The 27,760-nt window shown below is 42.5% G+C and overlaps 1 protein-coding gene across 2 annotated transcripts; it reads right to left on the minus strand.

Annotated features, from left to right (window-relative positions):
- LOC120989021 (neural retina-specific leucine zipper protein-like) lies at window positions 1-27,760 on the minus strand. Of its 2 annotated transcripts, none has more exons than XM_040416857.1 (3): window positions 27,570-27,760; window positions 6,235-6,666; window positions 1-1,138 (listed from the first exon to the last, which is right to left on the minus strand). In XM_040416857.1, exons 2-3 carry the CDS (start codon window positions 6,664-6,666, stop codon window positions 761-763), a joined length of 810 nt encoding a protein of 269 aa, XP_040272791.1. In that variant the 5' UTR covers window positions 27,570-27,760; the 3' UTR covers window positions 1-760. The 2 variants fall into 2 exon arrangements, with proteins under 2 accessions (XP_040272791.1, XP_040272792.1); XM_040416858.1 differs by lacking the exon at window positions 27,570-27,760 and adding an exon at window positions 26,627-27,064.

Raw genomic sequence — 27,760 nt, forward strand, 5'->3', positions numbered from 1 at the left:
ACTCTGTATGTTTTATTTCTCTACGTTTAAATATATATTTTTTACTTTATATTTTTGAATACAAAATAATAATAATAAGTCTTAAAACTGCTCACAACACACAGCCAGATCTGCCTAGTAACACGCTAGCTTTGCCCCTTATGTGCAGGGAGAGGAGACGCAAAGTGTTGCATTCTATTTAAACTCACAATCGCACACATAAAAAATGCAATAATTTAATGTTTCCCTCAAATAAAACCAGAAATTTCTTCCGCTCCCTTGCATGGAGGTGAATGGTATAGAAAATAGAAAGAAGAGAGCCCCCGAACAGGACAGGCTCAGCCGGTCCTTCATCACATACACGCTAGTTAGCTTTAGGTGGTGGTCTCATAAAAAGGAAAAATGTTATTGTTTTCTCCGGGGCTGGGACAGAAATGACTTTTTATTAAAACTTAACTAGAATCCATGGCAATGATCCCAGTATAGTCAAGGTCTGCATAAATTGGAAGCATTACAGGGGGTGGACTCTAGCACCCAATGGCATTGGTGACTTTGCATAGTATTGAAGGGCGCCTCATGTATGAACTCTGGGAATTAATAAATATATTAGATTGAATCCAGAAAATTTGTGTCTTTCTACTCCGAGAAATGAAGAAATGGCAGTGAAAAGTTCTAGAGCTTTCATGTTGCACATTAGGGGCTTTTTATAATAGGTATTCTATGTAAGGAGTCAGGTCAGTCTCCTCCTTTTGAAGTTAGGCTCAGTCTTTTGATTTGAGTATCACAGGAAGAGCTCAGCTCCAGGCCCTGTGTCTCCCCCTGCACCCAGCACATCCGGCCCATTCCCCCCTCCTGTGGCATTCAGCAGTTTTTCATATCGTGCTCTCCAACCATCCCTCTCTCTCGTCACCCGAGCCACCTCCTGCTGTAGTTGTTGAAGTTGACGAGAGAGCTGACACTTCTCTGTCTCTAGGACGTGACGCTGCTGGACCCGCTTGTACCGGCAGGACTGGGCATAACCTCGGTTCTTCAATGTGCGCCTGCGTTGCTTGAGTCGCAAAGCCTCTTCTTTACTGAAACCCCTGAGCTGACGATTCAACTCTCGAACAGACATTCCTACCAACTGCTCATCAGAAAAACGTTCAGACAGTGGAGACAGCTGTCGGATGAGAAGACAACATTAGAACATTTACTATCTGTGATGGCTGATGCATAATTCATTTTAATAGCCCTGCTGCTATGTGGAATATCTAAGGCTACTTTCACACTGGCGTTCGGTGCGGATCCGTCTTGTATCTGCACAGACGGATCCGCACCGATAATGCAATCGCTTGTATTCGTTCATAACGGATCAGTTTGCATTATTCATTTAAAAAAAAGTCTAAGTCAAAACGGATCCGTCTTGACTTACATTGAAAGTCAATGGGAGACGGATCCATTTTTCAATTGCACCATATTGTGTCAGTGAAAAACGGATCCGTCCCCATTGACTTACATTGTAAGTCTAGACGGATCCGTTTGGCTCCGCATAGTCAGATGGCCACTAAAACGCCTCAAGCTGCGTTTTAATGACCGTCTAAAAAACGCGACGGAGACCAAACGCAGCCAAATTGATGCATTCTGAATGGATCCTTATCTATTCAGAATGCATTGGGGCTGAACTGATCCATTTTAGGCCGCTTGTGAGACCCCGGAAACGGATCTTACAAGCGGACCCAGAAACGCCAGTGTAAAAGTAGCCTAACATTTTTAGGGCTCAACTATCTATAGGGTGGATTATGGGTCTGGTGTGTACAATTTTAACATGCATTATCTGTTATTCTGCGAGGGGATAAGCCTCTACCAGCATGTAAATGCCGCTCTTTACCTCCTCTGACGAGCATGGCAGTTATCGAGAAGGAGCAGTTCCATCCCGATAATTACCTGCTTAATAGGAGCGTGTAAATACACCTTTATCAAAGGGTTTATCCAATATCTAAAATATCCCCCCCCAATGCCAGGGACCCTTTGCATCCCTGGACGGCCGCCACTCCATCTCCCCGTCGGGTGTTTTGACTTGAGTGGTAGGGAGATTCAGTGGTGGTCGTGCAGAAGGAGAGACGAGGGTGCCGGGGAGCAGGTAAGTATAATCCATACAAGGGGCCCGGGCAATGGGGGGGATATTTTAGATATTGAATAACCCCTTTAACACCAGTAAACTGGTACCGTTTCACCCAGCTCTTTAACAGATTGCACAGGGTTAGAAAAACATGATTATAGAAACACCACACCTAACCTTGATTGGTGTCTAGTATTCAAGTTGAGTTCCCTTGAAGTGAATGGGGCCACATTGCAATAACTAACATAACCTATGGGCAGGTGTGGCACTGTTTATGACTAAAAGAACTCATTATTATTTACAAAAAAAAATTCAAGACCCCATTAACCTGGAAAAAGGACAGTCTCTTTTATTCTGTAAATCATGGAAATATTCCTAGAACATGATAACATTACTTTTGCGTTACTTTTATTTTATCATATACAGTCAGGTCCATAAATATTGGGACATCGACACAATTCTAAAATTTTTGGCTCTATGCACCACCACAATGGATTTGAAATGAAACGAACAAGATGTCCTTTAACTGCAGACTGTCAACTTTAATTTGAGGGTATTTACATCCAAATCAGGTGAACGGTGTAGGAATTACAACAGTTTGCATATGTGCCTCCCACTTGTTAAGGAACCAAAAGTAATGGGACAGAATAATAATCATAAATCAAACTTTCACTTTTTAATACTTGGTTGCAAATCCTTTGCGGTCAATTACAACCTGAAGTCTGGAATGCATAGACATCACCAGAGGCTGGGTTTCATCCCTGGTGATTGTCTGCCAGGCCTCTACTGCAACTGTCTTCAGTTCCTGCTTGTTCTTGGGGCATTTTCGCTTCAGTTTTGTCTTCAGCAAGTGAAATGCATGCTCAATCTAAATCAGGTCAGGTGATTGACTTGGCCATTGCATAACATTCCACTTCTTTCCGCTAAAAAATTTTTTGGTTACTTTTGCAGTATGCTTTGGGTCATTGTCCATCTGCACTGTGAAGAGCTGTCCAATGAGTTCTGAAGCAATTGGCTGAATATGAGCAGATAATATTGCCCGAAACACTTCAGAATTCTGCTTTTGTCAGCAGTCACATCATCAGTAAATACAAGAGAACCAGTTCCATTGGCAGCCATACATGCCCACGCCATGACACTACCACCACCATGCTTCACTGATGAGGTGGTATGCTTAGGATCATGAGCAGTTCCATTCCTTCTCCATATTCTTCCCTTCCCATCACTCTGGTACAAGTTGATCTTGGTCTCATCTGTCCATAGTATGTTGTTCGCGAACTGTGAAGGCTTTTTTAGATGTCGTTTGGCAAACTCTAATCTGGCCTTCCTGTTTTTGAGGCTCACCAATGGTTTACATCTTGTGGTTAACCCTCTGTATTCACTCTGGTGAAGTCTTCTCTTGATTGTTGATTTTGACACACATGCACCTACCTCCTGAAGAGTGTTCTTGATCTGGCCAACTGTTGTGAAGGGTGTTTTCTTCACCAGGGAAAGAATTCTTCGGTCATCCACCACAGTTGTTTTCCGTGGTCTTCCGGGTCTTTTGGTGTTGCTGAGCTCACCTGTGCGTTCCTTCTTTTTACGAATGTTCCAAACAGTTGTTTTGGCCGCGCCTAATGTTTTTGCTATCTATCTGATGGGTTTGTTTTGGTTTTTTAAGCTTGAGAGTTGACAGCAACAGATTCAAAATGCAAATAGAACACTTGAAATGAACTCTGGACCTTTTATCTGCTCATTGTAATTGGGATAATGAGGGAATAACACACACCTGGCCATGGAACAGCTGAGACGCTAATTGTCCCATTACTTTTGGTCCCTTAACAAGTGGGAGGCACATATACAAACTGTTGTAATTCCTACACCGTTCACCTGATTTGGATGTAAATACCCTCAAATTAAAGCTGACAGTCTGCAGTTAAAGCACATCTTGTTCGTTTCATTTCAAATCCATTGTGGTGGTGTATAGAGCCAAAAATGTTAGAATTATGTTGATGTTTTAATATTTATGGACCTGACTGTAGATATAACTTATCTTGTGATGGAGAAACTATCAGTGAGCAAGCCAATACATATTTATAGGAAATGTCATATGTTATCATAACTCAACAGCGCATTATAATGACAAGGAACTCCACAAAATGGTTACCTAATATATATAATATTCCTGTCTGTTTTCTGGGCACAACCATAGTTTTCTTGAAGGCACTAGATATAAATCTGAACTTGTGAAAAACTTCAGGTATGTGCCTTAATAATGGCAACAGATCAATAGCCATAGGTCTTTCTGTATGCTCAGTTAGAAGTCTGTTCTAATGAGAAACAAAAACATCCCACATGTCCTAACACAATTAATATTATAAAAAGACAATGCTAGTATGAGATAACAGACAATCAGAAAACAAAAATATCAATAATGAGATTTATTGAGACACAAATTTTCAAAGGATCAAAAGTTAAAAACTCGTAAAATGTAACAACTGCCACAGTGCCAAAGAAGTGGGCCATTCACCATTAAAAAATGACCCACCCCCAGACGACCAAAGATCACAACACATCACACAAAGATCAATCACCACAAGTTTTAGTGTACCTACAAACAATATACAAACTATAGTACAAAAATAAAGTCACAATGATTATATCACCAATGTGGGTAGTGGGAGCAGCGGGGTCAGGTCTGAAAAGTCCCAGTTGCTTCCACTTGTAAGGGAGCTGTTCATTAACAGTCTCCTGCTTGGTCAACACTCGGAAGTTAGTGAATAGTGATCAATGTGACTTTAAGCTCTACGAGGTGCAATGTATGCACCGGTAGGTCTATTTACATAGGCTGATGACTAGATATTGCAACAATAATCGGCATGTGGAAATATTATTAGAAAAGCCATCATTTATATATTTGGCGACTCACAAAATCGAATATATGTACATCAAAGAATGTCTTAACTTGTGCATGTAGCCTACATACACGTGACGGTAATGGCAGAAGCTGTGCCTATGTGTTCATCCATGGCATCTAGGTGTTTAGATAGAGGGATGGATTACCATAGCAGCTGGAGCCTAACAAAGGCCATAAGCCTGCCAAAGGCTTGATCTAGTAGATTAATGAAGTTCTCCAGGAACGCTGATGAGAGCTGAGGAGCAAAGCTACATATACTGCGGTACCGCATGGTTGTTGGAGAGGCATTTGTTCTGTTCAGAATCACCAGCGGATGCAGAGCAGACCTGGGTCGGTGTGATTGTGCACGCACCTTATTACAGTGTTGGCGCCTAGAGACTAAGACCAGGCTTGTAGTTAGTTAGGGTCTCTGTTTGTGTCAGGCCACAAATGTTACTACTGTTCATTGCAAGGACTCCATAACTTAAAGTGACATTTCACATTGGAGAGCTGATAAAATTCCCACAAACTCAAGCCAGGCTGGCGTTTTGCTCAGGAAAAATACTCAGGCATGTGCTACAGGAGGTGTTGGGGTTGCTTTCCTCGTTCGTGACTTTACTGTATCCTGGGGAGCCCACCCCGGTACACGGCTTACAGCAGAGAGAGCAGAGCCACTAGGAGTAACAGCAATGCATACTGATGCTCATTTTTCTCAGCAATGCAGACACATATTTACATGGGACCATCACAGATACCTTCAGCTGCCAAGAGCACAAGTAACAGGTCAGCCAGTGTCATAGGTACAAACCTGCTGACAGATGCACTTTAAACTTCTCCTGATCTGATTTCATTATTAATGTGTCACATGTAATATAGTCATTATTAATATCAGAACTGGAGCTATTTTTTATGTACTTGTGCACCCCCAACTAGTAAGCTGTAATTGCATGTGTGCTTCCTTTCATTACGATTTACTCCGCACACATTTCCCTCTGTTTACTGAATGGCTTTACCTGCTGTCCATCTCTTAATATTAGCTGATTAAGTGATCAGTGACATGTCCGGCTTTATAGCTATAACTGTACTGACAAATCCTGTCACACTCAGGAACAACGCAGGGTGTCCCACCCATATGTCCTCACATGCTGCATAATCACTCAGGTGTGACAAACTGTGTAATATTACGCTCCCCCTGTTTATTTATTATACAAGGACGACCAGGCCAGAGGAAATCTCATAAAATGTGTCACAAAAAGATGTTCAAAATGTAACAGGATCTCACCTGGTGCTGCTGTGCATTCATATCTTCTGGACTCAGCAAGTAACCAGTATGGTGAGTGTTGTGGGGGTGCTGCCCCCCAGTCCTGTATCCCCCTTCAATCCCTTGTAGAGAAGGTGCTCCGCCACCCATCAACACCTCTACAGCATCCTCCGGAGTTAGTGGTAGTCCTTCCCCACCCATCTGCTGCTGTAGTGCTGCCATCCAATAAAGTTCTTCTAGACTAGGACGCGGTGGTCCTACTGGTTCAGGGGGGTCACTGAATGTTGGTGATGGTGGTACACTGCTGCATGGAGTGGAGCCCAGAGATGGAGGTGGGGCCAGGCGGTTGGCCCGTGGTTCAGGAGGCTCTCTCTTTACCTCAAACTTCATCAGGTCAAAGTCATTGAGGTATTCAAGAGCCAGTGGGGTACTGGGAAGATCTGAGAGCGCCATCTGTGAAAAAGCAAAGCAAGGAACATTGAAGTGACAGCAGTAATTTCGAAGATACATTGCATTAGAACAAATTTTACGTAAAGACAAATGTTTCTTGTGTTCTGTGTAGAAACTGTTAACTAAGAAGGATGAGGTCAGATTCACGCAAAGTATTGAGAGTTTGCAGTGGACCCAAAGGCTGGCGTGATATAAATCCCTAGCTCCATCTCCAGAGATGTAGTGAGTAGTTAAAAGGGTTTTCCAATATTTTTTTACTGATGACTTATCCTCTGGATAGGTCATCAGTATCGCATGGGTCCCGCCGATCATCTGTTTTGAGAAGGCAGCGGCACTCCTGTGAGCGCTGCTGCCTTCTCTCAGGTCACCAAGCACAGCGCCGTACATTGTATAGCGGTTGTGCTTGGTATCGTGCTCAGCCCCATTCATTTCTATGGGGCTGAGCTGCTCCTAGGCCATGTGATCCATGAACGTGACATCACTGGGCCTAGGAAAAGCAGAGAGAAGGCTGTGCCGCTAACAGGAGCATCGGTGCCTTTTCAAACAGCTGATTAGCGGGGTCCCGGGTGTCGGACCCCCACCAATCAGATACTGATGACAGGAGGTCACCAGTAAAAAAAAAATCTTGGAAAACCCCTTTAAGGTACGACAACATGAGGCATAGTTTGCTGCAGAAAATCTGCCGTAGATTTTACTGTGGGTCCAGGCTGAATCCACTTCAAATTGTGCATGAGTTAGGCCTCATGCACACGGCCGTTGTTTTGGTCCGCATCCGAGCACAGTTTTGGCGGCTCGGATGTGGACCCATTTACTTCAATGGGGCCGCAAAAGATGCGGACAGCACTCCATGTGCTGTCCACATCCGTTGTACCGTTCTGTGGCCCCCCAAAAAAATATAACATGTCCTATTCTTGTCCGCGCTTTACGGACAAAAATAGGCAGTTATATTAAAGGCTGTCCATGCCATTCCGCAAATTGCGGAACGCACACGGACGCCATCTGTGTTTTGCGGATCCGCGGTTTGCAGACCGCAAAACACACAACGGCCGTGTGCATGAGGCCTTACATAGAGGTTCTGAGTTGCATTTTACAAAGGCAATGCAAAAGATAACATCTGCCTCAAAAATCCACAGCATAAATTGACATGTAGTGAATTTAAAATCTGGATTCAGCATATGTCAATGCAGCATGTGGATGAGGTTTGCTGAAATCTTATCCACGTGCTGCTACTGTAAATGCTGAAGATTTATCACCCATGTTTCCAAAAACCACTACGGAGTGTGACTGATTTCACCCTCTGAATTGCAAAAGGTGAAATCTATGGTGGAAATCTGCAGCAGGAATTTCCACGCTGTGGATTTAACAACTCACCCAATTCCAATGCAGGAAATCCATAGAATTTTTGCCATCGGTTAACAAACCTGACTGTACATGGTGCGTATTCTGCATCCCGCATCACGGATCGTGGACCCATTCACTTGAAGTGGGTCAAGATGCGGAACGGAGGCACGGATCGGAACCCCACGGAAGCACTATGGAGTGCTTCCATGGTGTTTCTGTCTGTGCCTCCGCACAGCAAAAAAAGTAGCGCATGCACCATATGCACCATATAGTGTTTTTTTCTACTGTAGATTTGCTGCAGAAACGTTGCAGATTTCAATTCTGCAAAATTTGAATGTACCCTTAAAGCGGTTGGCCACCATAAGTATAAAAACAATAAAGTGCCCCAGACAATAACTAAAGCCAAGAGGTATTTGTATCATGAGAGAGATACTGTGTATATATAATTTTTCTACTGCATTCAGCATAGCATGCTCACATTGATGAGAGGCTGTGTGGGCGGAGCAAATGCAAAGTGAAAGTAAAAATCCCAGCATGCATCACAGCAAGCATCTTCAGAGGAGCAGTCACATGACATCTCTGCCTACTTGTGATGCCATAGTGACAACAGCACCTCAGGTGTCATCTCATCAGTCAAATAACTACATAGAGAAATCAACATAATGATAGCAATCCTACATTCCTAGCATTGAATAAAGGTTACTGCTTTTCCCACAATGTGATATATATAAAATACATACATGTGTGTGGATATGTAAATAGGTGTACAGGGTGTGTGTGTGTGTAGTATATATATATATATATATATATATATATATATATACAGTACAGACCAAAAGTTTGGACACACCTTCTCATTCAAAGAGTTTTCTTTATTTTCATGACTATGAAAATTGTAAATTCACACTGAAGGCATCAAAACTATGAATTAACACATGTGGAATTATATAAATAACAAACAAGTGTGAAACAACTGAAAATATGTCATACTCTAGGTTCTTTAAAGTAGCCACCTTTTGCTTTGATTACTGCTTTGCACACTCTTGGCATTCTCTTGATGAGCTTCAAGAGGTAGTCCCCTGAAATGGTCTTCACTTCACAGGTGTGCCCTGTCAGGTTTAATAAGTGGGATTTCTTGCCTTATAAATGGGGTTGGGACCATCAGTTGCGTTGAGGAGAAGTCAGGTGGATACACAGCTGATAGTCCTACTGAAATAGACTGTTAGAATTGGTATTATGGCAAGAAAAAAGCAGCGAAGTAAAGAAAAACGAGTGGCCATCATTACTTTAAGAAATGAAGGTCAGTCAGTCAGCCGAAAAATTGGGAAAACTTTGAAAGTAAGGGCTATTTGACCATGAAGAAGAGTGATGGGGTGCTGTGCCAGATGACCTGGCCTCTACAGTCACTGGACCTGAACCCAATCGAGATGGTTTGGGGTGAGTTGGACCGCAGAGTTAAGGCAAAAGGGCCAACAAGTGCTAAGCATCTCTGGGAACTCCTTCAAGACTGTTGGAAGACCATTTCAGGGGACTACTTCTTGAAGCTCATCAAGAGAATGCCAAGAGTGTGCAAAGCAGTAATCAAAGCAAAAGGTGGCTACTTTGAAGAACCTAGAATATGACATATTTTCAGTTGTTTCACACTTGTTTGTTATGTATATAATTCCACATGTGTTAATTCATAGTTTTGATGCCTTCATAGTCATGAAAATAAAGAAAACTCTTTGAATGAGAAGGTGTGTCCAAACTTTTGGTCTGTACTGTATATATATATATATATATGTGTGTGTGAGGACGGAGAGATAGTTATCTATCATCATTTACTGTATCTATTTACATCTCTATATCTATCTATATCTACTGTGGTGGAAGGTGTGTATATCTCACCCAGATACCTCAGATGGGTGAGATAACTGAAATCCAGAAAGCTGCAGAGGTTTCAGCAAAGTGTAGTTTGCTGAGACAGGTCTGTTTAGATTCTGTTCTGGGTTTCTGCTGTTTTAAAGAGACCCAGGGCTAATGTCTGTGATTGACCATAATGCCAATCGCAGACAGATGCCATGGTCTTTTGTAACACCAGCATCTGAGGTGGCTTTCCCCAAGAGTGCTGCACCTCATATAGTGGCCTGCAATGCACAGGTACCAGCCGAGTGCCGGCAGTTTGCAGATGTGAGCCCATTCACGTCAATGGGTCAGCAAGATACGTTCCGCACCACAAAAAGATAGAACACGTTCTATTTTTTTGCGGTGCAGAAGCACGAAGAGAAATCCTTTGGAAGCACTTTGTAGTGCTTCCGTGGGCTTCTAATCCGTGCCTCCGCTTCATACCACTCTGTATCTTGCAGATTGCAGACCCATTCAAGTCAATGGGATGCTTGCTGTCCGCAATACAGGAACGGGGCACACACACTTGTGTGCATGAGCCCTCAGGCTGGGTTCACACGGGCGTTGCGGGTGCGTTGCGGGAAAAGACGCAAGTGCAAAGCGTTTTAATGCGTTTTGCACGGGTGTGAGAAAAATTGGCATGTTTGGTACCCAGACCCGAACCCGGACATCTTCACAGTAGTTCGGGTTTGGGTTCAGTATTCAGTCAATTTTATTATTTTCCCTTATAACATGGTTATAAGGTAAAATAATAGAATTCTTTAATACAGAATGCTTAGTAGAAGGTCAATTGAGGGTTAAAAAAATAATAATAATTAACTCACCTCCTCCAATTGATCGCTTGGCTGCCGGTCTCCTGTTCTTTCTTCAGGACCTGTCAAAGGACCTGTGGTGACTTCACTGAGCTCATCGCATGGTCCATCACCATGGTGATGGATCATGTGATGTATTATGTGATGAGCACAGTGATGTCACCACAGGTCCTTTGACAGGTTATAAGGGAAAATAATACAGTGAATAGACTTTCATCCTAGCAGTCATGCGTGAAAATCGCACCGCATCTGCACCTGCTTGCGGATGCTTGCGATTTTCACACAGCCCCATTCACTTCTATGGGGCCTGCGTTGCACAATATAGGTCATGCTGCGATTTTCACGCAACGCACAAGTGATGCGTGAAAATCACCGCTCATGTGCACAGCCCCATAGAAATAAATGGGTCCGGATTCAGTGCGGGTGCAATGCATTCACCTCACGCATTGCAACCGCGCGGAAAACTCGCCCGCGTGAAAGGGGCCTTAGACTGCAAATGCTAATTCACCGCAGTCTATAGAAGAAGCAATCTAAAGATCGCATGTTCAGATCCCTTAGGAGGGCTTTTAAATAAAGAGGGCTTAAAATTAAAATCATCCCTCTTTTTCCAAAATAAAGATAAAAATAAATATAAAGTAAAAATATTAATTATCTTTGGCACTGCCACATAGGGTGGCCCTCAGTCATCAACGTAGACATAATTCTAAAACAGAAATGGGGATCAGAATATGGAGATGCAAAGAAAAGAATATATTTTTTAGAAATTATCTTTTTCAGTATTAAAAGAAAAAATTGCAAATGTGGTATCACTGTAATTACACAGTGGCAGATTTATTTATTTTTTACATTACACCCCATCTGGATTTTACAGCTTTACACTAGTGTTGAGCGCGAATATTCGAAAAGCGAATTTTTATCGCGAATATCGGCACTTTAATGTAACGGCCATGGCTATTGCCGTGACTCCTTACCGCATGCGGTTGCCTGCGGTTTAGTTTGTGTGTTCAACCACAGGTGAGGGTCGCTGTGTGTGGCCTCACTTGTGGTTGCCGCGGGCAACTAGTTGTGTTCTGTTCTCCTGGCCGAGCAGCCACAACATCATCTAGCACGCACGGCTGAGGATTTCCCCCATCCTCAGCCGTGACAGTATGACCACAGAGGCTTCTCGCGTGGCGCTCCCTCGAAAGAGGGTAAAGCATGCACCGCTATCTGCGGATGGGGTGCATGCGCGTTCTCCGGAGGGAGAGCGTTATGGGGGTTTCACCGCTTACGGCGCGGTGAGTGGCATTCCCCGCCATTCCTTGCTCACCGTGTCCGTGTTGGTGTCCCCTTTTGTTTGTCTTTCCCCTCCCCCCCTCCCATTGTTTTTTGTGCCTCACCAACCTTCCCCTTTCGTTGTTGGGAGGGGCTTTGAGGGGTGATAGTTCCCTTCCCTCGAAAGAGGGTGAAGCATGTACCGCCGTCTGCGGAAGGGGTACATGCGCGCTCTTCAGAGGGAGAGCGTTCTGGGGGTTTCGCCTCTGACGGCGCGGTGAGTGGCGTTTCCCCGCCATCCCTTCACCGTTGCCTCGTTTGGCGTCCCCCTGATTTTTGGGAACCGTGTCTGAGAGTGGATGTCCCCTTCTCCCATCCCCTTGTGTGAGTCCCTCACATGTTTTTTTTTTGGTGGGGGGGCTTTGAGGGGTGGGAGTGTCACGGCCATGGCTATTGCCGTGACTCCTTACCGCATGCGGTTGCCTGCGGTTTAGTTTGTGTGTTCAACCACAGGTGAGGGTCTCTGTGTGTGGCCTCACTTGTGGTTGCCGCGGGCAACTAGTTGTGTTCTGTTCTCCTGGCCGAGCAGCCACAACATCATCTAGCACGCACGGCTGAGGATTTCCCCCATCCTCAGCCGTGACATTTAAGGCCTCTTTCACACGGGCGTTGCGGGAAAATGTGCGGGTGCGTTGCGGGAACACCCGCGATTTTTCTGCGCGAGTGCAAAACATTGTAATGCGTTTTGCACTCGCGTGAGAAAAATCGCGGCTGTTTGGTACCCAAACCCGAACTTCTTCACAGAAGTTCGGGCTTGGGATCGGTGTTCTGTAGATTGTATTATTTTCCCTTATAACATGGTTATAAGGGAAAATAATAGCATTCTGAATACAGAATGCATAGTAAAACAGCGCTGGAGGGGTTAAAAAAAAATATAATAATTTAACTCACCTTAGTCCACTTGATCACGATGCCGGCATCTCCTTCTGTCTCCTTTACTGAACAGAGCCTGTGGTGAGCATTAATTATAGGAACAGGACCTTTGATGATGTCACTCCGGTCATCACATGGTACGTCACATGATCATTTACCATGGTGATTCACCATGGTAAAAGATCATGTGACGTACCATGTGATGACCGGAGTGACGTCATCAAAGGTCCTTGACCTATAATGAATGCTCACCACAGGTTCTGTTCAGTAAAGGAGACAGAAGGAGATGCCGGCATCGCGATCAAGTGGACTAAGGTGAGTTAAATTATTATATTTTTTTTTAACCCCTCCAGCGCTATTTTACTATGCATTTTGTATTCAGAATGCTATTATTTTCCCTTATAACCATGTTATAAGGGAAAATAATAATGATCGGGTCTCCATCCCGATCGTCTCCTAGCAACCGTGCGTGAAAATCGCACCGCATCCGCACTTGCTTGCGGATGCTTGCGATTTTCACGCAACCCTATTTACTTCTATGGGGCCTGCGTTGCGTGAAAAACACAGAATATAGAGCATGCTGCGATTTTCACGCAACGCACAAGTGATGCGTGAAAATCACCGCTCATGTGAACGGCCCCATAGAAATAAATGGGTCAGTATTCAGTGCGGGTGCAATGCGTTCACCTCACGCATCGCATCCGCGCGGAATACTCGCCCATGTGAAAGGGGCCTAAGAATTCGCAAATATTTAGAATATAGTGCTATATATTCGTAATGACGAATATTCTTATTTTTTTTTTCAACACAGTACACATCAGGTGATCATCCCTCCCTTCTTCTAGCTTGTGGGCCAATGAGAAGACTTTGTCACAGCTTAGCAACATCCCTAGCAGCCAATAGAAAAGTTGCCTACCCCACGCCAGTATTTAGCGCGCATTACGCGAATAATACATTGCCGATTTTCGGAATCAAGAATATCATCTTGAATTTGCGAATATATGATGAATATTCTACAAAATATTCGCGAAATATCGCAAATTCGAATATTGCCCCTGCCGCTCATCACTACTTTACACCACATCAAATTGAAAAGTAGATGGTGCCAATAAAAATTATAAATGTTATGGCTCCGGGAAGGCCAAAAGTAAAAACTGGAAAATGGCCTGGTCCTGAAAGGGTTAAAGGGGTTGTCCTTCCATATATATTCATGACCTATCAGTAAGCCTGATCAGGCTCCTGCCTTTAGTAGGAGCCTGATCAGCTATCCAAAGGCAAGCCGGATGCCTGTGAAGGCGTCCGGTTGCCATGGTAACCATCGGGACGCTGCCACAGCAGCACAGCGCCCAATGGGGGAGGGAGGGAGCTCCCTCCCTCTGTTAACCCATCAAGAATCGGGCTGCTGCCTCAGCACAGCAGCGACCTGATGGGAGAGGGAGGGAGCTCCCTCCATCTCTTAACCCCTTCCATACAGCAGCCGTTTCAAGCAGAGTGTGAGCTGTATATTATAGCTGACACTCTGCTAACGCTCCGGCCATCCTGAAACAGATCAGGGCAGGAGGGGGGTCGGAAGGGGGATCAGCAGCGCTGCAGCCGGCCATCCTGAAATTAGGGGGTCACAATGAGGGCTGGAGCCCACGGGGAGGGGGGGGGGGACAGGGGGCGTGGCTTACTATAAAAAGATTAGCAGACAGATTTTTTAAATAAAGTATATTTGAAAACTCATTTTTACCGTGCCTCCAACAATATTGTGTAAAGTACTTATATAGTGGCCAACCCCTTTAAGCTATATATGCACACAATAGTGTCGTTTATGCTGATTTCCGTGCAGATTTTACTGCATTTCCACACCAAATCCCCATGATGTGCTACTTGCTTATTTTTGTTACAGATTTTGATTTGTTGCAGATTTTCCACACTTCTTACCTTTTGCATTGCAAAGAGTGAAATCTACACTGAAAATCCACACAAACAATTGATATGGTGCAGATTTCAAAATCTCATTAACTTTGCTGGCACTGTTTTACGCTGTGGATTTTCATGTGCATATACCCTAAACCGAGTCTGTCACTAACCAGTAAAGCCTCATTTTCACATCTGTGAGCAGGTGGTCAGTGATGCATCGGTGAAGCTGTCCGTGAAGGATCCGTGTTGGGTCCATGTGTCCGTTTTTTGCTGTCCGTGGGCCATACGCGTTTGACTAACACTGAACAGCTGAAAAATACTTTTAAAAGCATCTCTTCCTAATGATCCGTGAAACACGGATGCAACACGGATGGCATCCATGCTTTTCACTGACCCATAGACTCTAATGGGCGTGATGGATCCGTGAACATGGACAAAATAGAGCATGTATCCGTGCTAAAAACACGGACCCACGGACCGTGCTCAAACACTGACGGCTGAATATGCACACTAAAATGAATGGGGATGTGCGCTGACCGTTGAGAACACTGACGTGTGAATGAGGCTTAACCCTGTGCTAGATACGGCACATTGCCTTTTGGACTTTGTGATACAGCTGGGTGTCTATAGCGCAGCTAGCATACTGTTTGCTTTTCACTGTTCAGTTCAAGGCTGGTGGTAGTGTGGATGGTATGGGTGAGACACAAAGATTTTTATATCAGTAAGAAAAAAAAAGAATGCCTAAAATGGCAGGTTTAGGCTAGGGCTACATGACGACAATGTCGCGCGACACATGTTACAATGTAGTTGTGCTCTACGTGTCAATATATATGACAATAAGTCGTGCGACACATCGTCGTGTAGCCCTAGCCTTACATCTTAGAAGGCTGATTTATGAAAACCATCTAAAAGAAAAACAGTCTATGTTACCCATGGCAACCAATGAGAGCACAGCTTTGATTCTTCAGGAGACAGATTTCAAAATGAAAGGTGTGCTGTGATTGGCTGACAACAAAGTTTACAGTTTCATAAATTTCTTTCAAAGGAATGACAAATAATCTGTGCTTTGAAAGATCATTTGTGAGGATTTGATGGACACTTCCAACATAGTGATCCTGACCCTGCTTGATGACCAAGAGGAGTTTCCTCCCGCCCCTTGAGCAGGGTCGCAATGCCATTGCTGTGAATTAGGTGGTCATGCCAATCTAAATGTAAACGCCACTACGATCAAGGCTCTGATGATCATTTTTACAGGGACATGATCAACTTTTCTAAATTCACACTAGCGGATTACATACTTTGTCAACTCTGCAGTTTCAATCCGGGGACAGACAGAATTTGTAGGGACTATCTCTGAAAATTACAATCATTCGGAAACAAGGGAGTCATGATACTAATTGGCTAGTGTAAATTTTTTTTTTTTAGGCGTTTTTGATGCAGTTTTTTTTTACCCTTTTTTTATCCCCTTTTCAACCAATAGGTTGTTACTTCAGTACAAAACGTGGATCTGTGCCAAAAACCATGCAGAAAACCCACAAAAAAAGGAAGGACACATACAGAGCTGTTTTTTTTATGCTTCACATTCATTTTAAGGGGAAATTCTGCACAGATTCCGCCCCAAGATAAGACTGCCTGCTTTTTTCCTCAAAATATGTGCTGCTTGCCATTGAAATTAGGTGGATTTTGAGGCAGAAACACTCCAAAATCAGTGGTAAAAGACTCTTTGTGAAAGGGCTCTTACAGTTTCCTTTCCTGACAGATTACTGCCAGTGTAAGTTTCTAGTATTTGGGGTCAGGAGGGAACAGTTGTTAATAGGATGAAGTATTTACCCTACATATTAATAGTTTACTCATCATAAAATACACAGTTGTTAACAGTGCCACGTTTGCTAGAATTGTACAGAATTTTTAGACACAACACCAACAAATTTGGCTTGTCCTCACTTGAAAATATGTAAACTCTGCCAGGAACAGTATACCAATAACAATGTGTGAAATGGAATGCTCACCGAAGTATAGCTCGGTCTGCTAATGATTCCACCTAGCATATATACACCAAGTATGTACTGAATGACCCAGCTTAATATAAAGCAAAACACTTTATTATATTATTATTCCATATATATTGCCCCTAAAAAATCATAAAACCTTATACCATTAAAATATATGAGTAACACATCAACATACACTGCCTGTCCAAAAAAAAAGTCGCCACCAAAAAAAAAAATTGTTTCGATAAGCTTCTGCAATGTCACAAGATTTATCTCCATCCAGTGTTGCATTAATTTTTCACCAAGATCTTGCATTGATGAGGTAGAGTCTGACTGCTGCGCAAAGCCTTCTCCAGCACATCCAAAGATTCTCAATGGGGTTAAGGTCTGGACTCTGTGGTGGCCAAACCATGTGTGAAAATGATGTCTCATGCTCCCTGAACCACTCGTTCACAATTTGAGCCCGATGAACCCTGGTATTGTCATCTTGGAATATGCCTGTGCCATCAGGGAAGAAAAAATACATTGATGGAATAACCTGGTCATTCAGTATGTTCAGGTAGTCAGCTGACCTCATTCTTGTAGCACATACTGTTGCTGAACCTAGACCTGACCAACTGCAGCAACCCCCGATCATAGCACTGCCCCACAGGCTTGTACAGTAGGCACTAGGCATGATGGGTGCATCACTTCATCTGCCTCTCTTCTTACCCTGATGTGCCCATCACTCTGGAACAGGGTAAATCTGGACTTATCAGACCACATGACCTTCTTCCATTGCTCCAGAGTCTAATCTTTATTCTCCCTAGCAAATTGAAACCTTTTTTTTTTCTGGTATGCCTCACTGATTAGTGGTTTTCTTAAGGCTACACAGCTGTTCAGTCCCAATCCCTTGAGTTCCCTTCGCATTGTGCGTGTGGAAATGCTCTTACTTTCACTATTAAACATAGCCCTGAGTTCTACTGTTGTTTTTCTTCGATTTGATTTCACCAAATGTTTCAGTGATCACCGATCACGGTGATTCAGGATTTTTCCCCCGCCACATTTCTTCCTCGAATACGATGGGTCCCCACTATCCTTCTAGTTTTTAATAATGCGTTGGACAGTTCTTAACCCAATTTTTGTAGTTTCTGCAATCTCCTTAGATGTTTTCTCTGCTTGATGCATGCCAATGATTTGACCCTTCTCAAACAGACTAACATCTTTTCCACGACCACGAGATGTGTCTTTCGACATGGTTGTTTAAGAATTGAGAAGCAACTCATTGCACCAATTGGGGTTAAATAACTTATTGCCAGCTGAAAGATAATCGCCCATGCAGCAATTATCCAATAGGAGGCTCATAACTATTTGCTTGGTTAAATCCAGGTGGCGTTTTTTTTCTGGGACAGGCAGTGTACATTGCATATATATAGATGTGTGTTCACACACGGTCTCGGTCCCTCTACCTTACTGCAGTGCGGAGCTCACGCGCTGCTAAGTTGCAATAAAAAAGAGTTCCTTAGTGATGTCAATATGATTGATATCCCAGGAGAAGACGCTTGTTGCTTATAGCAGTATAGTAATCCACATGTTACTACAGACAATCTTCAATAGTTTTTCGAGTTGGAATATAGATACAATGTCTCCTATTTATATATGAAAAGAGTGTCAGGCTCTTACCGCACCTTGAATGCACCGATATCTCAATGTGTACATACGTATTGTGCGGATTCCAGTTCCTGGTTACTCACACCCGCAGGTGTCCGCAGTTTTATAGATGTTGCTGCCCCGTCCTGCGCTAATGCCGGCACTTTCCAAGTTGTAGCGCTAATAGACCTTTAATGATTATTGGGGACATTGTAGATGATTCATCATTGTGGATAATATGCTTGAAACACTGTAGTAGTTTTTTTCCGCATTTTATTTGGATAAATTGATATCGCAGGGGAGTATTCACCAGACGCGTTTCGAAACCTGGAGCGGTTTCATCCTCAGTGGTGCTAGTTGTAATCAGGGAGAGGGACAGAACCACCTTTTATATTATGGTGATTCACAAAACTGAACCGGATTAAATTTCACCGGTATGGTTACTAAAATCTGGGACCATGTGCAAATAGTGTGTTGTTCAGATATCTCATTTTTTTTTATACAAAAATACATTGTATTCAACATATTTAAAATCAAATGTATAATACATATGTACTAGGTCTATTACAGTACATGTTTTCCATATCACATCACTCTATTAAAACATTACATAGATGCGTTTCTTGTATGTCGAGCAGACAACATCGAAAGCTTTTAACTAGTTAATGCCTTGCAGGAGTAGTTTCCATTTTAGATTTCCTACCCCATATTTGGCTTTCAGGTGTTATATTTATCTTGATTTATTCAGCTATTTTGCTTGACTTTATTTCAAAATATATAGTATTGTTCTGTCTTATAGTTTCCCTGTTAGGTCACATGTCGTTTGCTCCAATCTACCTAAATAATAAAATATACAGTGAATATAAAAAGTCTACACACCTCTGTTAAAATGTCAGGTTTCTGTACTGTAAAAAAATGAGACAAAGATAAATCATTTTAGAACTTTTTCCACCTTTAATGTGACCTATAAACTGTACCACTCAATTCAACAACAAACTGAAATATTTTAGGTAGAGGGAAGAAAACAAAAAAACTAACATAATGTGGGGATGTAGCTGTGTTCAGAATTAAGCAATCATTTTCAAGATCATGTTAAATAGGAGTCAGCATACACCTGCCATCAAATAAAGTTCAGCTGCTCTAGTTGGTCTTTCCTGAAACTTTCTTAGTCGCATCCCACAGCAAAAGCCATGGTCCACAGAGAGCTTCCAAAGCATCAGAGGGATCTCATTGTTATCAGTCAGGAGAAGGGTACAAAAGAATTTCCAAGGCTTTAGATTTACCATGGAACACAGTAGCGACAGTCATCATCAAGTGGAGAAAATATGGCACAACAGTGACATTACCAAGAACTGGACATCCCTCCAAAATTGATGAAAAGACAAGAAAACTGGTCTGGGAGGCTACCAAGAGGCCTACAGCAACATTAAAGGAGCTGCAGGAATATCTGGCAAGTACTGGCTGTGTGGTACATGTGACAACAATCTCCCGTATTCTTCATATGTCTGGGCTATGGGGTAGAGTGGCAAGACGAAAGCTTTTTCTTACGAAGAAAAACAACCAAGCCAGGCTACATTTTGCAAAAACATATCTGAAGTCTCCCAAAAGCATGTGGGAAAAGGTGTTATGGTCTGATGAAACCAAGGTTGAACTTTTTGGCCCTAATTCCAAAACAAATGTTTGGTGCAAAAACAACACTGCACATCACCAAAAGAGCACCATACCCACAGTGAAGCATGGTGGTGGCAGCATCATGCTTTGGGGCTGTTTTTCTTCAGCTGGAACTGGGGCCTTAGTTAAGCTAGAGGGAATTATGAACAGTTCCAAATACCAGTCAATATTGGCACAAAACCTTGAGGCTTCTGCTAGAAAGCTGAACATGAAGAGGAATTTAATCTTTCAGCATGACAACGACCCAAAGCATACATCCAAATCAACAAAGGATAGGCTTCACCAGAAGAAGATTAATGTTTTGGAATGGCCCAGCCAGAGCCCAGACCTGAATCCGATTGAAAATCTGTGGGGTGATCTGAAGAGGGCTGTGCACAGGAGATGCCCTCGCAATCTGACAGATTTGGAGTGTTTTTGCAAAGAAGGGTGGGCAAATCTTGCCAAGTCAAAATGTGCCATGCCGATAGATTCATATCCAAAGAGACTGAGTGATGTAATAAAATCAAAAGGTGCTTCAAAAAAGTATTAGTTTAAGGGTGTGCACACTTACGCAAGCATATTATTTTATTTTTAAATTTTTTCTTCCCTCCACCTAAAAGATTTCAGTTTGTTTTTCATTTGAGTTGTACAGTTTATAGGTCACATTAAAGGTGGAAAAAGTTCTGAAATTATTTATCTTTGTCTATTTTTTACATCACAGAAACCTGACATTTTAACAGGGGTGTGTAGACTTTTTATATTCACTGTATTTCTAACATAGATTATACAATATATTTATTCAAGAGTGTGAGTATATATCTTAAATCTGTATTCCCACTGCCCATATTGAGCCATATTAGGGTATACACCCTAGTGAGGAATTTTCCTCCCTAAGGCCTCTTGCACACAAACGTTTTTTTCCCGTTTACGTTCCGTTTTTTGCGTTCCGTATACGGAACCATTCATTTCAATGGATCTGCAAAAAAAACTGAAGGTACTCTGTATGCCTTCCATTTCCGTATTTCTGTTTTTCCGTTCCGTTTAAAGATAGAACATGTCCTAATATTGTCCGCATAACGGACAAGGATAGTACTGTTCTATCAGGGGCCAGCTGTTCTGTTCCACAAAAAAAATGCAATGCACACAGACGTCATCCGTATTTTTTGCGGATCCGTTTTTTGCGGACCACAAAATACTGAAAAAGCCATAGGGTCATGTGCAAGAGGCCTAAGGTTACACCCTATTCAGATGCTGTGGTTTTTTCAATGTTAATTTATAAACATACACATACATATACTATTTCCAAAATGAACTGTCCCCCCATTTAATTGTTACAATAACTATAAAAATAGGAACATGTGAAAAAAGAAAAAAATAATAGTAAAAAATAATAAAAGTTAAAAAAAATAATCATAAAAAAATGGGAAGGAGGACATATAGGGAATCCCTTCATTGGGGTGGGGGGGGGGGGGGGGGGGGGCGGTGGAGGAATGCAGGACACACCAGTGTATCTATATCAGTGGCTTGTGGTGCATTTCCCCCAACGGTCCCTTCATAGAAAACCAAAGATCTCCATCTCAGAGTTCAATCCCATAGGTGGCAATGATCCGAATTCAAAAATCATTTTGGACTCACACCTAGACATTTTTGCTGTGAAGTCCCCTCCTCTCCAATCCCCCTTCACTAATTGGAGGGCTGCAAATCTCACCCCGCCTGGATCACTGGAATGGTACAATTTAAAGTGTTGAGACACAGAATGCTTTTCGAATCCTTTTTTAATATTATTAACATGTTCTGATATTCTGACCTTCAATGTTCTACTCGTCCTTCCTACATACTGTTTTACGCATGGACATTCCAAAATGTATATAACTGCTTCTGTGTTGCAAGTTAACAATTCTTTAATTTCCCACTTGTATGCATTGCTTTTAGATTTGATCGTAGATGTCTTTCTATCAAATTTAGTTATTTTGCAATTACTGCATACTCCACACCTGAAAAACCCTTTTAGACCTTCCCAGGGGGTGACTATAGATCTCATAGATTTTTTTTTTATAGTTGGTGCCACCTGTAGTCCTAAATTGGAAGCCTGGGTGTAGACTATAGGTGGCCGTTTGTGGAGTGTCCCTGCTAAAATTTTGTCGTCTAGAAGTAAGTGCCAATGCTTGTTGATTATAGAGGATTTTTTTAATATTCATTGTTGAAAGGTCATAATATTTTTGAAGTGTTTTCCATTTCAATATTTATTTTGGTGCTTGTTTGAAAAAACTTCTGTCTATCTAGACATCTGACCTTATTTAATGCCAGGAACAGGGCGAGGTTCCGGACGGGGTCGCCCTTTTAAGGACGAGTGCCCTGTGGTTAGGCTGCTATCCCCCACTAGTATCAGGGCAAGCCATAGACCACGTTTATAGGGCAAACCAGGGCCATAGCTGCACCCCGCCATCCCTACAGCAGAATAGCGCCTTTATAGGAGTCAACCAACGTGACATCATCTGGACGCATTCTGCACCCTGGACGCAGACTACTGAGTGGTAGGAGTACGGTTTAATCCTGGGTGCCGCCGAGCATTCCCCTTATTATATATTGGGTGCCGCCGTGCACAACTAACCGGTATACCGCCGCTCTGATTATTAATTGTTTATCTTTGTATTTTTGGGCCTATTATTCTAAATTATCTTTATTAAAAGTTATGTTTTAAATGTAATCAACAAATCACTAACTCCGTTATTCATGTTATTAGATTCATAGTGATTCATATCATAGGACTTTGTCCATATTTTGAATTCTCTTCACTGTCCCAAAGTTACCAACAAAAATATGAGTATGAAGATATGGCAAGATGATCAACATACTCAGCACCATATCTATGTCTATAGTCACCAACAACTGACAGAGGAAGAGGATAAAATTGATTATATTGATTATCTGCTGACATTGGCACCTGTCAAGGGGTGGGGCTATATTTATATATAGGCTACAGGTGGTCAATTAGTACTTACAATTTATGCTTTGAAATCAGGATAAAGGGCAGGTGTGAGGATGTGTGTGACTTTGACAAGGGCCAAACTGTGAGGGTTACCAACTGGGTGAGAGCATCTTCAAAACATCAGGTACTGCATTCCAGATAGGCTGTCATTAGTAGGTTGTCCAAAAAATTACTTTTGGGAAACTGGTGACAGGACCATCAACACATAAGACTCATTATTGTGCTGGAAGAAAAACTATGCTATCTGCGCCAATGCCTCAGAAGAGCACAAATTCCTGAAAATGTCGGTGCTATGATTGGTGTCAGGATGCATAGTGTATTGCAGACTGTTGTATGTGATGCTGTGTAGCAACGCTGACCCCTGTCCATTATACAGTATATATATATATTTATATATATACTGTATGTGCTATGTACTTACTAAACATGGTGCCCTGAGTCTATTTTATGAAGCGCCAGGCAATCGGCAGTCATGGGAGGCTGCGGACGGGTTTACATTTCCCCTACAGCAGCCATTACTGTTGGACTGAGTGCTATCTGTTCAAATGAATGGACAGCCACTATATAGTATTGCTGTCTTGTATCTGCAGTGCACTATGACATAGTATAGGTAATATATGGAGCCAGGGGCAGATTGGGAAGCTAAAGTGGTCCTGGAAAAGATACCTAAAAGTGGTCCCATATTGTAGTATGGTCTAAATTGACAGGAGGCGGGGCAACAAAAGTAGGGGAGGTCAGCAATACCATAGCGCAAAATACCACATACCACAGTGCCTCACAATATATTGCCCCAAAATCTATCCCTGTAAGGTGGCTATCAATAGCTGCTATTTTCTATCCTCCTCTTCCAGTTGTTTCTGATTAAGATATGGAGCAGGGGGCTTAGGAGGTGAGATGCAGAACATAGTTGAATTCAGGAGGGCATGTCCGGTCGCTGGCCGAGTTAATTACCACTGATAGTTCATTATGTACCCGGCCAGCGGCAGAGATGGGGGTTTGGGCGGCCCCCTGGGTATCGGCCCACCAGGAAATTTCCCTGTAAGGTCTATGGCCAATCCGCCCCTGTATGGAGCATATACCGGTAATCCTATTTTATTAGCTGTATATGGTGAACAAAGTCATTACAACTTTATGAAAGAATCTGTTTAGTTGTTCTATATAAATTTGTAGAAAAACTGTGCTCTTTACCCATTAACACCTTCATTACTCCTGTTCTATGTGTATCTCTCTTCATGGACAACTGCATTATACAAATATCTGTTTACAGCCTTAACATTCACCAAAGAGCCTGAGGTTATCCAGTGATCACTGTAGGATAAATATCTCAAGACCTCACTTGTCCCATAACGTGCAGATAATTCCGTCTCTGAGCTGCGTCTCATCCCGGATTTACTGTGCAGATTTGAGTGATACTGTCTGACAGTTCCCACACCCATTCCATACTGTGGCACATATTGCTTATCCCTGAGCTGAGGTTAAGAAAAATTATGGTATAAGAGTTAAGGGGTAGAAAGGAAAGATCAGGAATGTATAGCTATATAATCATAAAAGACTTACACAAACAAGGACAAGAAACTGAGACGAGATGAGGAAAGCATTTGTTAAAGGGGTTCTTTAGCTTTTTCTTTCTGGATAAATAATCATCATCTGATCGTCAGGGTCTGACATCCAGGACCCTCACCAATCAGCTGCTTGAGAAGGAAGTAGCGCCACAGCCTTCTCCCTGTTTCCCGCAGGTCCAGTGATGTCACAACTAGTATCACTGGCCTGGGCGGGGCTAGGTTCGTTCACTTCAATGGGGCTTGGCCCCGCCCAGACCAGTGATACTAGTCGTGACGTCACTGGGCCTGCGGGAAACAGGGAGAAGGCTGTGGTGCTACTGCCTTCTCAAACAGCTGATCGGGGGGGGGGGGGGGTCCTGGATGTCAGACCCCCGTCGATCAGATGATGATGATGTATCCAGAGGATAGATCATCAGTAAGAAAAAGCTATAGAACCCCTTTAATTATGAGAGGATATAATGGTGACAATCCACATGCCGTTACTACTGTAAGGTTGGCCATACTTGGTGTTCAGTGGTCATATTTAGCTTCTAATAGGAACTTGTTATGCTGTACATGCGGTCCAATCGGTCATACATGGTGCATAGTTGGAAGAACCGAGCAGATTTTTATAATTTTGTGGGAAAAGATTTTGTATAACTTTGTTGATCTAAACCTCAGGTCTTTCTGTGCTTAGGCATCCAGATTATAAATGATATTGAATAGTTTGCCATAAAATTATAGACCAATCTGCTCAGCTCCTCCCGGTCTATGACATGCTGCCTGCAGATCAGACACCATGTTCAACATAGCAGGTTCCCTGTACACTTGGTTAATATCCCTCAAAGGGGCTGTCCCAACATTACATGTTATTTTAATATAATTCAACTTTTTGAGTTTACCTTCTGTTACAAAAATGCCCCGGTTGTGAGATTTCCTTTACTTCATTATTATGGCACCTTCTGGTGTTCAGTCTGTATTGTAATGTGCACGTCCTTCTACTGAGCTGAATGAGCATGGTCACACATGCTCAGTTTCATCTTTAAACTGCCACTAGGCAGATCTTTGTTTAGAAGCTGTGACAGATATACGGAGAGAGCCGGATCAGAAAGGACACACACTCTGATGAAAAGCTAGCAGTTGGAATTGGAGAAATAAATGTGGGAATCTCTGTATCTGCATGAGGTAAAAGGCTTGTTCTAGCTTTGTTAAAAAGAGGTTGTCATCTACTGTAATTTGTCTCATCTTCATTTTTTACATGAATCATGGGATAACCCCTTTAAGGGATATATTAAAAGTTGCAGAGGAAGGAGCATGTCATATATGTGCTATAATTTGCGAACTTTTGAGCTTCTTGACATTTTTTAAAGGTGGCTTGAAATGAAGGCAGGGCATAGCAGGAGGGGGCCGGACCTCCCGTGGCCCTGACAATTTACTACAATTTATGCCAGAAACTGGCAAAAATTATAACTAAACTTTACACCAGTTCCCAGCTGTTGTAGATTTCAGATTCAGGTGCATAGAAAGGCATGAGATGCACCAAATGTATTTAATACATTTTGTATGTCTTACACCAGCACAGTCTTAGTAAATCTCTCTAGAGGAGGAGTAGAGGTAGAATCAAGAAATGGGGAGAAAGATGAAAACATAATGGGGTACAGAAACCATATTCTTAAAAATATATATATTTGTAAAATTCTTTAAAAAATATATTTCTGATAGTCAAGGAGAGCTACAGAGAGAAGAAACAAAAAAAAAGCCTAGGATAAGGATAGAAAATGATAAGAGGTTTGGGGGTTCAATGTGAACCCCAGAATCACAATTGCCATAGTCTTAAAATATAAAAAATACAGCCTAAAAGGGATCCAAGCTCAAAAGAGAAGAAAGAAAAAAGTGCAGGAGAGGAGTAAAGTTAGAATGAAAAAGAGAAGGAAAGAGTTTGGTATAGGGATCAGGAAAGATGGAATAAGAAGGAGAGATGCGAACCTCAGGGGGCACAATCCCCATATTCATAAAATAAAAGAAACTTCTTACCTAGGAAAGGTCCCAGCTAAAAAGGGAAGGAAAAAAGCAGCCCATGGAAGGGAAATGGTTGGTACAGAAATCAGAAGAAGGCTTCTGAGATAAGGAGGAGAGCTCAAGGGGCACATATTCTTAAAAGTTGTAATTTGTATATGAAAGTACCATCATCCTCAGCTCAGCTCAATTGGATCATTATGTCATTTTTATCCCTAAAATGGTAGCAGTCATTATCAGAATGGTCATCTGGTCAAACACCAAAACCATCGGAGCCATCAGCAAAACTGCCCTCTGCCAATAAATGTATAGTAGTGGGATTTCCTGCTCCTAAATGTCCCACACTATCCAATAGACCTCCTTATAGCCTATTCTGCGCCCTGTCCACTAGGTCAGTCGTCCCCCATACCGTGTCCACAGCCTGTCTATGACAAGCCTGCTTAACTGTGAGTTATATAACCAGCCAGTATCTTCATTTTTACTTTGTATACGGGTAGAATATATCTGAACCTGTATATATGGCCTTTATGCATTGTGTACATATTAACTCAAATATCTCACTATTAACTGAGGCTAATGTAGACATTCATGTGCAATCCATATGTAACCAGCAAATCCACAAGCTGATGAATAGACCATTGAATTATTCTTGTGCGGCCTTGCACAAATTGTAGTTCATACAAAGATTATTCACAGCCCCGATGAATGAGGTCGAAGGACGGGGGAGCAAACACCATGAGCTTTATTGATTACTATACCTCAGGAAACTAGTCACCTATGGAGCCAGCCTGGCATCTGGGTACATGACATCTTGCTACACTTCTAAGAGTTTATGTGACAGCAGGCAAAGGCACAAAGTAATTCAAGTCAGGAAAAGTGTGACAGAAGGTGACCCACACATAGTGACAAAGTCCAGACATACAAGGTGTACAAAACAGGAGATCACAGGAGTCTAACTTACTCTGAGTGTGCAACACTGTGGTCAGCTCCTCCTGTCCTCTCCCTTCTCACAGATCCCCATGCAAGTCCTGGGCAAAGCCTGCTCTGCCCCTGGGTGCCAATCTGCCTACCCTCGTCTCCCAAACTGCCCCTATCTGCTGATAGTGCCCTGAGTGCAGGGGTTAAATAGCGGGCCTGTGAGCTCAAACTTAT

The sequence above is a fragment of the Bufo bufo genome, chromosome 2 (assembly GCF_905171765.1).
Source record: "Bufo bufo chromosome 2, aBufBuf1.1, whole genome shotgun sequence".
In the NCBI taxonomy this organism is placed as follows: Eukaryota; Metazoa; Chordata; class Amphibia; order Anura; family Bufonidae; genus Bufo; species Bufo bufo.

Coding starts and splice junctions, on each gene's coding strand:
- LOC120989021 (XM_040416857.1), bottom strand. CDS start 6,666: ATGGCGCTCTCAGATCTTCCCAGTACCCCACTGGCTCTTGAATACCTC. Junction 1,139..6,234: donor TGAATGCACAGCAGCACCAG/GTGAGATCCTGT, acceptor CTCATCCGACAG/CTGTCTCCACTGTCTGAACG.